The sequence below is a fragment of the Engystomops pustulosus genome, chromosome 1, assembly GCF_040894005.1.
Source record: "Engystomops pustulosus chromosome 1, aEngPut4.maternal, whole genome shotgun sequence".
NCBI classification, from domain to species: domain Eukaryota; kingdom Metazoa; phylum Chordata; class Amphibia; order Anura; family Leptodactylidae; genus Engystomops; species Engystomops pustulosus.
This window is the reverse complement of record NC_092411.1, coordinates 233,259,199-233,271,863: the sequence shown is the minus strand read 5'-3', so window position 1 is coordinate 233,271,863 and position 12,665 is coordinate 233,259,199. Positions and strand designations below refer to the sequence as shown.

Sequence of the window (12,665 nt, the reverse complement as noted above, 5' to 3'; positions counted from 1 at the left end):
TTAAATCAAGTATGGGGGATCATGATGTGGTTTCTGACCACAGACATGCCTAGTTTTCCACTATTTCCAAAGTTGTATAAAGGTGGAGGATCTCATTCCTTTTTATTCGATACTTCAGAGTACAGCTGGGAGTAATGATAAATATTTAATGTCGGATTGTGTTTGGTATGTATATTCTTGGTTAGTTTTAACGTGATTATAATAATAGAGGACAATAATGGAATAGAGTACATGTCAGGAGATTTGGAACTGTTGATGTGAACATATATTCTTTTGCTCATATACTGCACATATGTTTGAGTAGTTAATACACAATGATATAACCCCTTTCCCATGGATGTAGGAAAGCTGATACATATAAGATACAATATCATCATAGCTTCCATTAAATTCATCTCACAAACAGGTAATTGTTTAAAATGTTAAAAAATGTAAGCATAAACATTTTAACATCAGCTTAAGACAAATCGTGGTAGGTTGCCTATCATGTTTAGGGGAATAACAATTAACAGTACTTAAATTGACGCTTTACTTCAAAAAATTTACAGTTTACTTCAACATAAAAAGTTCAGCAGCACTGTTTTATGCTGGTTTTGAGTTATTTCTTTTTCCTTAAAGAGAACCTGTCAGCAGAAATTGACCTAATAAACCACTACCAGTATGTTGCCAAGCAACTGAACACCTTCCAGATCATGTTTCTTTCATGACCCATTGTGGTTTAATCACATTAAACACATTACTAACCAGATCTCCTGAAGTCCGATGTATGATGTCAATCGCCAAGGAGGAGGCTTTCACAGCTCCCCACCTTGATTTCAGTGTTAAACTCTCCGCCTCCTTGACTTTATACAACCAATTTACATCACACTTCAAAGTTGATTTTCTAGATGATGCCATCACACTGGACCATGAAAGAAACAAAATCTAGAAGGCATTACACTGTTTGACAATATACTGTTAGTGGTCTATTAGGCCAATTACTGATGACAGGTTTCCTTTAACTGCTTGGAGCGCCACTTTATGGTGTTTTCACAAGTGACAATATTCTACCCTTGTAAAGCAAATCTTATAGGGCAGAATAGTTCAGTAATTTGATATCCACCAAAATAATTTTTTTGTAAAACAAAACAAATATGAATCAGATAACACACAAATATAGGTGCAATATGGTCCCAGAGCACCCTGTATTACAGACCCATACGCTTCTTTGTATCAGCCCTGGCTGTGATCTCCCAGTCATCCAAGCCCCCTGCAGTGCACTGAACAAAATAGTAAATAACTCAAAATAATGTGGAGCTTAATAAAAAAAGAAAATACATGGATTTCCAAAAATTGCCTATTGCCATTTTCTGTAAAGTGTAACTAAAATGTTGGAAATTGTTGTTAAAGATGAACTTCCTTCTTCATGTACTAAATTGCGTTTTAATTTTATTCTGAATTTTATTCTGCTACTTACGACAAGTCTTAACACAAAAAGGATAGTAGAGAGAGAAAGCCAAGAGAGAGTTGGTGCCACTGGGGGATTTTCAAGATGATAAAACATGTAGACTAATAAGACAGGAAGTAGATGTCAGCAATAACTTCTACTTCTAGCTATTTGTATAACTTACAGAAGCCCCAACTATCTACTTACATTTTCCCCTTGTCTCTATTGGATTGAAGATGGAGATGCCACAGGAGCAGGACCACCACTATCAATTCCAACTCTTTACTGTTTTGTGCCTGTCCGTAACACAACCTGATCATGTGGGCATAACATCTTCTGGGGATATTAGACCCCACATCATATGACCTAAACATCTGAGGGTGATCTACACAAAAATGTGCCCATTTTGTATTGTACCTACTATACAGGCAGTCCCCGGGTTACCCATAAGATAGGTACTGTAGGGTTGTTCTTAAGTTTAATTTGTATGTAATTTGGAACTGTATACTTTAGAATTGTAACTCCAGCCAGAATTGTTTTAGTCTCTGTGATAATTGGATTTTAAAAATGTTGGGTTGTCATAAGAACCAGGATTAACAATAAAGCTTCATTGCAGACACCTTTGATAACTGTTACAGCTGATCATCAAAGCCTGGGGCTAAAGTACAGTAAATTACCAATATCCAGAGGTCTGTTTGTAACTAGGGGTCGTCTGTAAGTTGGTTGTTCTTAAGTAGGGTACCGCGTGTATTCTATAATCAAACAAAGCCAGCAGTTGAGTTAGGGTAGCCTGCCACCCAATCAATCTTGTTTCACATTCTCAATACTAGAAATCTTTGCGAATTAAAAAAAAAATCTGTAAATAACCCCAAATTTCATAGAACACCACACATTTCCTCTTTTTTGCCTGGCTCAGTTCGAGGGAGTTTAAATTAAATGACATTTTTTTTTCCCTTTTTACAGGTGTTATTAAATCTCATTTATGCTTTACATTCAAAACCATAAGGGAGACTATAAATAAAATACTGTTAAACTCTAGTAGTAGTAATATATAAGTAAATGCTGGTAAATACTGGCCTATGATACTGAGTTTACTGGCTGCACAAATGGTCTTCAGTTTAGTCATGTTCATGCAGTGTCGATGCTGGAGAATCAGGAATCCGTTTACAAAAATGTAAGCAGGAAAACAAAACATTTAGCTTGCAGACAAATATGACAAGCAGAACAGCCATCAAATGTAACCATTTCAATCGGCTACAATATACTGCGTTCCATTCCATATTGGTAGTTGAGATGCAGCTATCAAAATGCAGAGTCATAATGAATTTTGTTAGACATGCCTTACTCAGTCCCCACAAGTTCTTACAGTTGTCTTTAGTTGTCTGTGGGTCTCATACCTGAAACTCTTGTTGTATCAACAGTTCCTCAGAAAGTGCAGGCATTGACGTTCCATTGATCCTTGTGCTTGAACGCACCGGGGAGGTTGATGGAGTGTGAACTGTAAGCATGGACAGTGAAGGTGAAAATGTTGGGGCCATTGTTGAAGGCTGACAAGCCAAATTAGAGAAAAAGGGTGAGCGGGGATATTTTACAAATGTTTGTCCTGACATTATAGTGGGCATTCGAGGTGGTACTGCCCTTATCCCGGGCTGTGCTACCGATGTGATTAATGGGGGTGGAAAAATAAAAGGTTTCTTCTGTTTAGGAACATGTCTATGCATCTTGTCATCTTTCAGTCTGCCAATATCACAGAAAACAGATGAAAGAGTCTGAAACCTAGGTTCCCAGCTAAGAAGATAATCCCAATTGTAACTTCCTCTTAGATCCTCGTCAGAAGCCACTAAAGATGCCAAAGAACCATATCTGGAGTCATATGACATAGGAACATAGATATAGTCCTGACTAGTCTCTGGAGGGGAGTTTTTGTCCTTTTGATTGTTTTCACCAGTGGGTTGTGTTGGTTTGGACTCTTTTTTGTAGTTGTAGTATGCATGGCATTCTCCATCTCCGTTTTCATCCTTGAGGATCACTACACACTCTGTGCTTTCTGACCCAATCACCACATCTGTTTCGTCTGACTCACATGACAGAAGATCAGACTCTCTTGGAATTCCAGAGTCTGGAACTCGAGAGGCTCTTTCACTAAGAACAGAGCCAGATTCTTTTCGAATGGGGTATTCATTGATCATCTTTATTTCTTCATCTTCTGCAGTTTCCCCTTCTGTTGAGCCATGACCACTTGAGTCTGAATTCCTGCATTTGTTCCCAGTGTCTTTCTTTTCTCTGATGCCAACTAACCCCAGCCATTCTGCTGTATCTGTAGCTATACTGTTCTTGATATTTTCATACTTTGGACATTCATCAGACATGCAGTCTTTAACATTTGAGCTTGGGAGAGCAGGGATAGCAACTTCTTTTATCCCACAAGCATTTACAACATCTTTTTTTTTAAATCTCAGAATTATTCCAATGAAGCTTATAGCCAGTAGCAAGAAAACCACAAAGGAAATGCTGAAACTAATGGAAAGTATGTTTGCTGACATAACAGGGTAACTTTCTAGAGCTGTCGAAATGTTAACTCGGACAGTGCAGGTTGATGACTTTGAGTCAAGCTTTAGACTTTGGGCTCTTACTACTAACTCAATAATGTCATTGTTTTTCTGTGCGTTGCTTCGTATCTTTTGAACGCTTCTAGTTAAGAATATGACACCACTAGTTGAATTGACAGAGAAAAACTGGGAAGGCTTTTCAAGGTTATAATAGATCACTCCATCAGGTCCCTCATCTTTGTCCGAGGCTCCCACTTCACCTATAACTTGTCCAGGTTTGTTTTCTTGTGGTAAGTCAAACAAATATTGATCCTCATAGAATAAAGGTGGAAACTCATCTTCTCCCTTCACGTCAATATAAACCAGTACACAGGCTGTGGATTCACTTCTATCTTTCACCTGAACAACAAGGCAATATTTCTTCTGTGTTTCATAATCAATTTTGTGCTTGGTATAAATATCTCCAGTTAATGAGTCTATAAAAAACTTGTCTTGCTTTGGCTCATTTAGGCACATAGATTGTATAGAATAACTCAAGGCACCAAATGGTCCAGAATCCAAGTCAATGGCATTTGCTGTACACACTGGTGAGAAAGGGGGCACATTTTCATACAGACTACAGCTTAGACTGTTAAACAAGAACTGAGGTGGAAAGTCATTGTCATCAAGCACTGTAACATACAGTTGTGCCAATGCCACGTTATTTTTTTTAGTTCCCCAAGTATTAGTGGCCTTTAAAACTAAAGCAAAACTCATTACATTCTCATAATCTAGAGGCTTTGCTAACACCATGGTTCCATTTTGAGAATCAATTGTGAAAATACCTCCATCATTTCCAGAAACAATGCTGTACTCTATATCAGCGTTATCTCCACTGTCATTATCCAAAGCCGATATTCTGGTCACTTCCATATTTATAGGATGATGTTCTCTTAAACTAATGTGGTATTCCGGGTTGTGAAATATTGGTGGATTGTCATTGACATCAAGAACAGTTATGAAAACTGTGACAGTAGAACTTAAAGATGAGAATCCCCGGTCAGAAGCTTGTAAAAGCAACATGTGGGTGGTTTCTGTCTCATAGTCTAAATTCTCATTTAAAATTAGTTTCCCCACAACAACAAACGGAGGTTGAGACAGAATCCCAATGGTTTGCACGTTGAACAGATTGTAGAAATTTCCACTGATAATGGAAAAGTCAATGTAAGCATTCTCATGGGTCCAATCGGCATCTATAGCTGTAAAGGTAAGTAAAGGTTCTCCGACTACAGCATCTTCACTTACATCGATATGGTACACCTCCTCTGAGAAGGAAGGAGCATGGTTGTTTACATCATGAATCTGTAGCTCCAGAATAGTAGTGGAAGATAATGGAGGAATGCCACTATCCTTGGCTTCTACCAAGATCGGAATCACAGTACTTTTCTCCTTTACTCCTATCAGCATGTCTGTATGCACTGAACCTAAAAGGATGAGATGAAAAGAATATTATTCATATAAAGTGCATATGTTCTAAAGGTTTACAAGTATATCGCCCTGCACAGTCTTTGAGGGTTATTTATCTTAGTTTCTGCTCTTTGTTTTCTTTTTTATCTAGATGTTTTTTTGTATTGTTTTCTGTTTCTAATTTTCATTTGAAGCTGTTTTGCGCCTTTTTCCTCCTTCCATAAAAGAAACTTGCTAAATCCAAGCTTTTGCTGGCATAGTTTTGCATCTTTTTTGCGTAATTTATCAAAAAAGCCCAAAAGCACAGCTGCCATGCTAAAATAAGTAGGGTAAACCTATGGCAGCCAACAACTTCTCTAAATTTCTACAACCTAAGGATTAGGCGCAAGAAAGGAACAACGCACCAAAAAGGCAAATAAAATGTACCAAAGAAAAGAAAAACTAAGATAAATGAAAACTAATAATCTAAAAAATATGGTATTTCAATTATCTGGTTACTATTTTTTAACTCTGTGGAAACTTTCTGCTCCCCATAAACTGCTACTTCAATAAAAAATGCTTTGAGCTGTGTCTCACCCTGCCACCTTTATCAAAACGGCATATAATGACATTGAATTTTAGATATCGTCCGAGTAGGCCACATCGTCAGAATAACATGAGAGGATGCAGTGGGAACTCTAGCTCTGTTCTCTGTGTAGAGGCAAGTCTTGGAAACTTGAACGGGAGCTGAGCTGCCGAGAATAGATCTGAACTTCCAATTTTTCTGTTGCCCACTAAAACATTAATTCATCCTTTTAAAAACTAGCAAATGTTTGAGGTTAAAAAGAAATGCGTGGAAAGTATGGATATAAACTATTTTAACTGGTGGCTACTAATTTTATTCACATGTTTTGCTAATAGGAAGACATTTTGGGGAAATTATTTGGGAAAGCTGCCACTCACTAAATTTTACAGTCACTGATTTGGAAGAATATTTCACAAGTAGCATCAAAAAAGTACTTTAAAGTAAAATAACATAGATTTTTTTTACATGTTGCGTACTTGATAATTTGATATAGATGTCACCTGCTAACAATTCACACCCTGCAACACACCCGTTATACAGTGTATATAAAACAATACATACCAGTAATTGGATTAATATGGAATCCTTTTAATGGAGAAATCAATCTATAAGAAACAGGGCCATACATCTCCGAGTCTCTGTCTGTTGCAGATACTGTTATAATGTAGGTATCGGGTGCAGTCAGCTCGGGTACCGATGCCTTCAGGACAAAAACAAGAGAAAACAGTCAAATAGTCGTGTTGTTGTATTTCACCACTTGACTCATATTTGATACCTAAAAGAATACATATCATTCCTGCTGTGTCTTTTTTGCTGATCTATGCACTGGATTAAAAAATTGTATTAACTGCAGTCTATTTCAAAGTACCTTGTGAATTATTAAAACTCTCAGCTGAAGTTTTGGATTTAGATGGCATCAGATTCGGAGTCATCTTGTGATGTTGAGTGTGTGGGTGTAATTTTATACTAATAGAAGCAAGGCTTCACACAATATCTCTGTCTATATTGGCTCCTAGTGAAGCTACGTTTGACATGCCATTGTAAATATACCCAGTGTTTTGGTGTTCAATATCTTTTCATCACTTTGATTGACTTGATACTTATTTGTATAACTTTTCTCCCATTTTTTCTTTATTAGATCTCAAATCTATAAAGATAGTGTATATATTATGTATTTCAAAAACAACATAGTCCTAATTTCAGGCACTAAAATATATATATATATATATATATATATATATATATATATATATATATATATATACTGTATTGATATTATAGTTTATGGATTTACACCAAGGCAGCATACTTCATAGCTACCATCCACACAATGGAAAATCACTTTCTTACTGAAATGAGATGGAGACCGCCATGACTTCTTTTAGATCGTAGATGTTTAGATATTTAGGGTTTGTGTTTCTTCTCACATCTTATCAATAGTTATATTTTTAATGACTATACCCTATCTACAGCATAAAGAGTAAATGTCTTCTGAAGTACTTTATATCAAATACTCCATTTGCTTCTATGGAGAGAGCTGTTGAAAAGGTTTCATAGTAGGCTAAGGAGCTCAGATCAAGCATGGGTGGCACTGGTAAGGGTCCCTAGCGACCGCATCATCATAGAAATAGGGATTAGAGGAAAACCCCTTTAAGAGTCAAGCCAAAAAGACTGGTGATGTTGAGTTAAGAGCTCATGTAAAAATACATTATTCGCACTTCACTGTTTGCACGTTGCAAAGTTCTAGTGGCTCCAATTATCCCTTGGCCAAAAGCAACATTGATTAAAATGGTTTTAGGGCTACTTTATCATAAGCATACAATCTAAGGAATTGTCAGTATAATGAATGGTCCACTTCTACTTTTTATCGATATAAAATGTACACTTTAAATATTTTCATTGGGCTGAAAGACTTTTGTATTCAATGAAATCCTCAGTAGAATACTTGTGTATAAATGTTCTTGTATGACCCATTAGTCAAAATATGAGGTCCTTGTAAGATAGCAAATCCAGATTATGAGCTCAGCAACAAGACAGCCAGTCACAACGTGATGTGACACACGATTAAACAAAGAGTATTGATGGGCTTAAAATTACAGTCAAACTGGCTCCCTCGTGTAACATTAAACACTCCGCTATTATAAGTATTAGACTATACACAATACATCCACGCCAATCCGCCTGGAATGAAATGGGACATATGTATACTTTACATGCTAGATATACATGTATCCTGTATCCCATTCCTGTCTCTGAAAAACAACATAGATTTGCATGACTGCATTTTTTTCCATTAAATTATAATTATAGAATAATACCATCAATTACAGGATTGCTTTCTGTATTGTTTTGTATATACCAGATAAGTTATATTTACCTTTAAGCCATTTACTGTAAGTTACATGAAAAGATCACCTATCTTGAGAATTTTATGACACAACTTGATCGGGACTGAGCTGCAGAAACTCCACGACGCTCAAGGACCTTATGTCGTAGTGACAAAGAGGACACAGAACCTGTCCAAGCATGGAGGGCTGGAGACAGATGACCACAAATCTGATATTGTTCACCAACCATAAGAGAAGGTTATTAAAGTCTTGTAAAACCTCACCTACAGCATTCTTATTAAGAATCTCCCATACTCTAATGGATAGATTTGCTAAAAAGTCAGCCATTAATTGATAGACTAAAAAGCTACTTAAAACATATGAGACTTTTTCAGACAATTTGAGATCTCAGACTTTGCTTGTAAGGCAATTGTAAAGGGATGAGTCATAATAGCTTAACTGATAAAGGGGATGTTCCACAAAATTATTTTAGCAGTTTATAGGGAATATATCAAAATAGCATAGGACTGGCCACATTAAAAATTAACTTTTAATGTAATATATGATAAAACACTTCATCCAAGAAACACAATAAACAAAAAAAGAACGAAAAACATTAAAAATGGAGCAGTCTTACCAGTTCGGGCGACAGGTTTCGGGATATGTATCCCTATTTGGGACCCAGGAGGGAGGTACTTGTAAACACTTACCCTCAATCACTTATGCAGTCCCTAACACCCCAATTGCTCCCGTCCTGACAAGGACAGTACCCATGCCATCCCTACAGCTTGCCCTAAAGGTATAGTCTAAACAAGGTGCTCCCAGTCCTTCCCTTCCCAACGCGTTTCATCACCATTAGCGTGAATCATCAGGGGACTTAGTTAGGACCAAAAACTCCAAGGGGGAGAAAGGAGGGCAGTAGCATTCCCGGGAAAGCCCTGGAATCCTGGAAATAGATGACACACAGGCCTTCCAAGGGCATTAACCCAGAGCAGCTAGGTCCTCCTGGTTTGTATACCTGGCTAGTGAGCACTTGCTTTTTGACAGAGTTTCCCTTATATCCGCAGTAAGCCACACCTACAAGTGTCCCATAGGGTGGACAGAGTTTTACCTGGTAGTTGTCTTCCGGACGCTATCAGAGGGTGACATGCGCACCGTTTCTGAAAGTGTGTCGCACGTTCCCCTCACTTCCGGCGCCAGTGATGCACCGGAAGTATTCACCTTCTCCTTCCGGTATAACTCGCGCATGCGCATTAGGGGACCATGCGGTCCACTTGTGGAACGCATCCTTCTCTTTTTTGTTTGCGCCTGCGTACTGTGGGGTTATGTGGTCTACTTGTAGGGCGCATCCTCTTTGTATATTTGCGCACGCGTACTGAGAGTTTTTACCTATTTGACCAACTCCAACCCTCGGCATTTATTGTCCGCATACTAAATATGCGACAAAAAGTTCAGTGGGTCATCACTTTTCCATGACCTACTATAGAGAGAAATATCTAAATAGCGCGGTATACTTTTATAGGACAAACGTAGTTATTTAGTATTCCATTTTACAGTTCCTTCTCAGGTTGTTGAAGTGATAAAAATATACAAATACCCCATATTCCATAAAGTTGTAGTGTACAGTTGCCACATATTGGAAGTATCAATAAATGGGTATTGAATATTCTGTGTAGCCATTATTTCTTTTTCTTTTATGGCTACATGATTATTCAATCAAGATGTCATCTCTGTCTGAGGTGGCATCATCTTGGACAGTTTTGTCCATTCTCGGCCAGTAATGGTTGATGAGTTATTCATATACCACTACATGAATGGCCGATTCAAAGATTATCCGAGTTTTATTTGGCTGAATCGTCTCCCAGAGAGCCCAAAGAGATCTGGGCCAAGGTTAATAGAGGGCTTTTATAAGAAACATTTAAAATTTAGTTGTTCATTTAATCCATTTGGACTAACTGTTTGTAACTCGAAAATCCAGTATGATTCCTTTTGCAAAGTCATTTGTTCCCAATCATCTCCTCTCATTGGTTGTTTCACTATATCAATACCCATAAAAGATATGGCTCCTTTATCGCCTCCATGTTTTTGATTTATATGTCTCGCAATTGATGTATCATTATTTTTGTCAATATCCAAAAGGTGTTCCCCTATTCGCCTCCTCAGTTCCCTATTTGTCTTTCCAATATACTCCATCCCGCATCTGGATCTGCACGTCATTTTATACACTACCCCTCTCGTTCTGCAATTAATAAAATGTTTTATAGCGTAACTTCGTCCAGTGTTGTTAGATGTAAAGGACTTACTCACTTGTATATAGGGGCAGGCAATGCAGCCGCTACATTTAAAATTCCCTATCGGTGTGTTTTTGTTGAGCCAAGTTGTATTTCGAGGGGCTGTGAAGTGACTTTGGACCAGACGATCTTTTAGGGATCTTCCTTTTCTAAAGGTAATTTGTGGGGTCTTGTTTAAAACATCTTGGATATCGGGGTCCATCAGTAGGATGTTCCAGTATTTTTGAATTACTCTAGAGCCCTCTCTGGCCCCATTATCGTATGAAATAATTATTCTCATCTTGTTATCCGTTATGGTGTCTGCCTTCTTCACTAGCAACTCTCTACGGTCCCTGTGTAAAGCTGCCCGATATGTTTATAGGGAATAATTCCCTGTTTACATCACCACCAGTCAGGAGAATTTGCCACCAAAGTCCATCATATGAATAAAGTGATGGTTGCACATATAAGCAACACTATGGGGCAGATTTACTTAACTGGTCCATTTGCGATCCAGTGGCTCGTTCTCTGCGGTGGATTCGGGTCTGGCCGGGATTCGCTAAGGCAGTTCCTCCAATGTCCACCAGGTGTTGCTGCTGCGCTGAAGACCATCAGAATGCACTGAAGTTCACCAAGCTATCCTGGGTGAAGGTAAGCGCGAGCCGAGCGCCACTTTTTTTTTTTTAAATGCGGCGTTTTTTCCCGAATCTGTCGGGTTTTCATTTGGCCACGCCCCCCGATTTCTGTCGCGTGCATGCCGGCGCCGATGCGCCACAATCCGACCGCGTGCGCGGGGCAATTCAGGAAAAATCGCCGCAAATCGGAAATATTCGGGTAACAAGTCGGGAAACCGCGAATCGGGTCCTTAGTAAATGACCCCCTATGTAACTCCCAAACATTGCTGAGAATATCATTCGTTATTTTTGTCAACCTCATAAAGTTAAATAATTCTGCAGTAGACATATGTGTTTACCCCCCCCCCCCCCCCATTATGTGGATAGGGGATAAGTGATGGCCATGAACCAACCTTTTTCAGTGTAGGTAGATCAGAATTTTACTATGATATGTATTCTAAATTCTGGTTAACAGTACAGATTTAGGTTGCTGTCACACGAATGTAGCCCAGGTGAGTATACAGCCTGAAGCAGGAGAAAGTATTTCACCCCTCCCCTCTTCATTGAAAGCCGACTGGACGGCGCCATAATACAGCAAAATTTAGGACTATTATGCACAGAGTAATGATATATTTTCGGCACAACATGGGATTCATTTGGAATTAATCTTGTCATATGTTGACTCCTTACTTGATAATGGTGACTCGCAATTGTGTGATTGGTTTTTCAAGCATGCACTCACCTTATAGAAGTCCTTAGTAAATAGTGGAGGATTATCATTAACATCCAGAATAATGATGAGGAGTTCAGCTTCAGCTAGATGCAATGAATCAGATGCCTGAATCCTCAAATGATATTGAGATGTTTCTTCATAGTCCAAAACACCTATGAGGGTCACAATTCCTGAGTATTTGTCAATGGAAAACTTCATCCCAGGATTTCCATCTTCGGTAAAACTGTATGATACCTTTGGAGTCAGGTCCACATCATTTGCCGATATGCAAACTACATTGAAGCCAGGGGTAGCATCTGAAATGTGTAACGAAATGTGTTACTTTTGATAGCTAAAAAATTAGAGACATCTTCAAGGAAAATGTATTTTATCCACATGAATCAGCTGGCTGTACAAACATAAAAAGCAATGCCCTACTACTCAGTTACCAACACTGCCCAGCCCATACTACAAGTACTGCTCAGCTATGTCGGTGATGTTCCGACTTTGAGGCTTGTCACAAAGATAGTAGACAGGTCATGCAAGAAAGTAATTGAAGGAAGAAGAAAACCGGTACACCAGCAATCGGTGCTCAGCCCCTGATTGCAAAAATAAGACCTATATTTTCTCTAAAACTGGGAATGCTATTTCCAATGGCCAACAAGATGTTGCTTTTTTTTTAAAACTAATTTTAATTTTCATTTTTACAACAAACATTAAGGGTAGCAAACATGTAACAAAGAAAGGAAACTGTGC

General features: G+C 38.3%; 1 protein-coding gene across 1 annotated transcript in view; it reads right to left on the bottom strand.

The window, feature by feature from the left end:
• Window positions 1-2,214: 2,214 nt before the first annotated feature.
• Window positions 2,215-12,665, bottom strand: part of DCHS2 (dachsous cadherin-related 2) — a 200,599-nt gene continuing 190,148 nt past the window's right edge. Inside the window, exons 18-20 of the mRNA XM_072121000.1 lie at window positions 11,940-12,226; window positions 6,548-6,686; window positions 2,215-5,438 (exon numbers count right to left, since the gene is read on the bottom strand). Of these exons, the coding sequence (XP_071977101.1) occupies window positions 2,818-5,438; window positions 6,548-6,686; window positions 11,940-12,226 (3,047 nt within the window). The 3' untranslated portion in view covers window positions 2,215-2,817. The remainder of the gene's footprint in view (window positions 5,439-6,547; window positions 6,687-11,939; window positions 12,227-12,665) is intronic.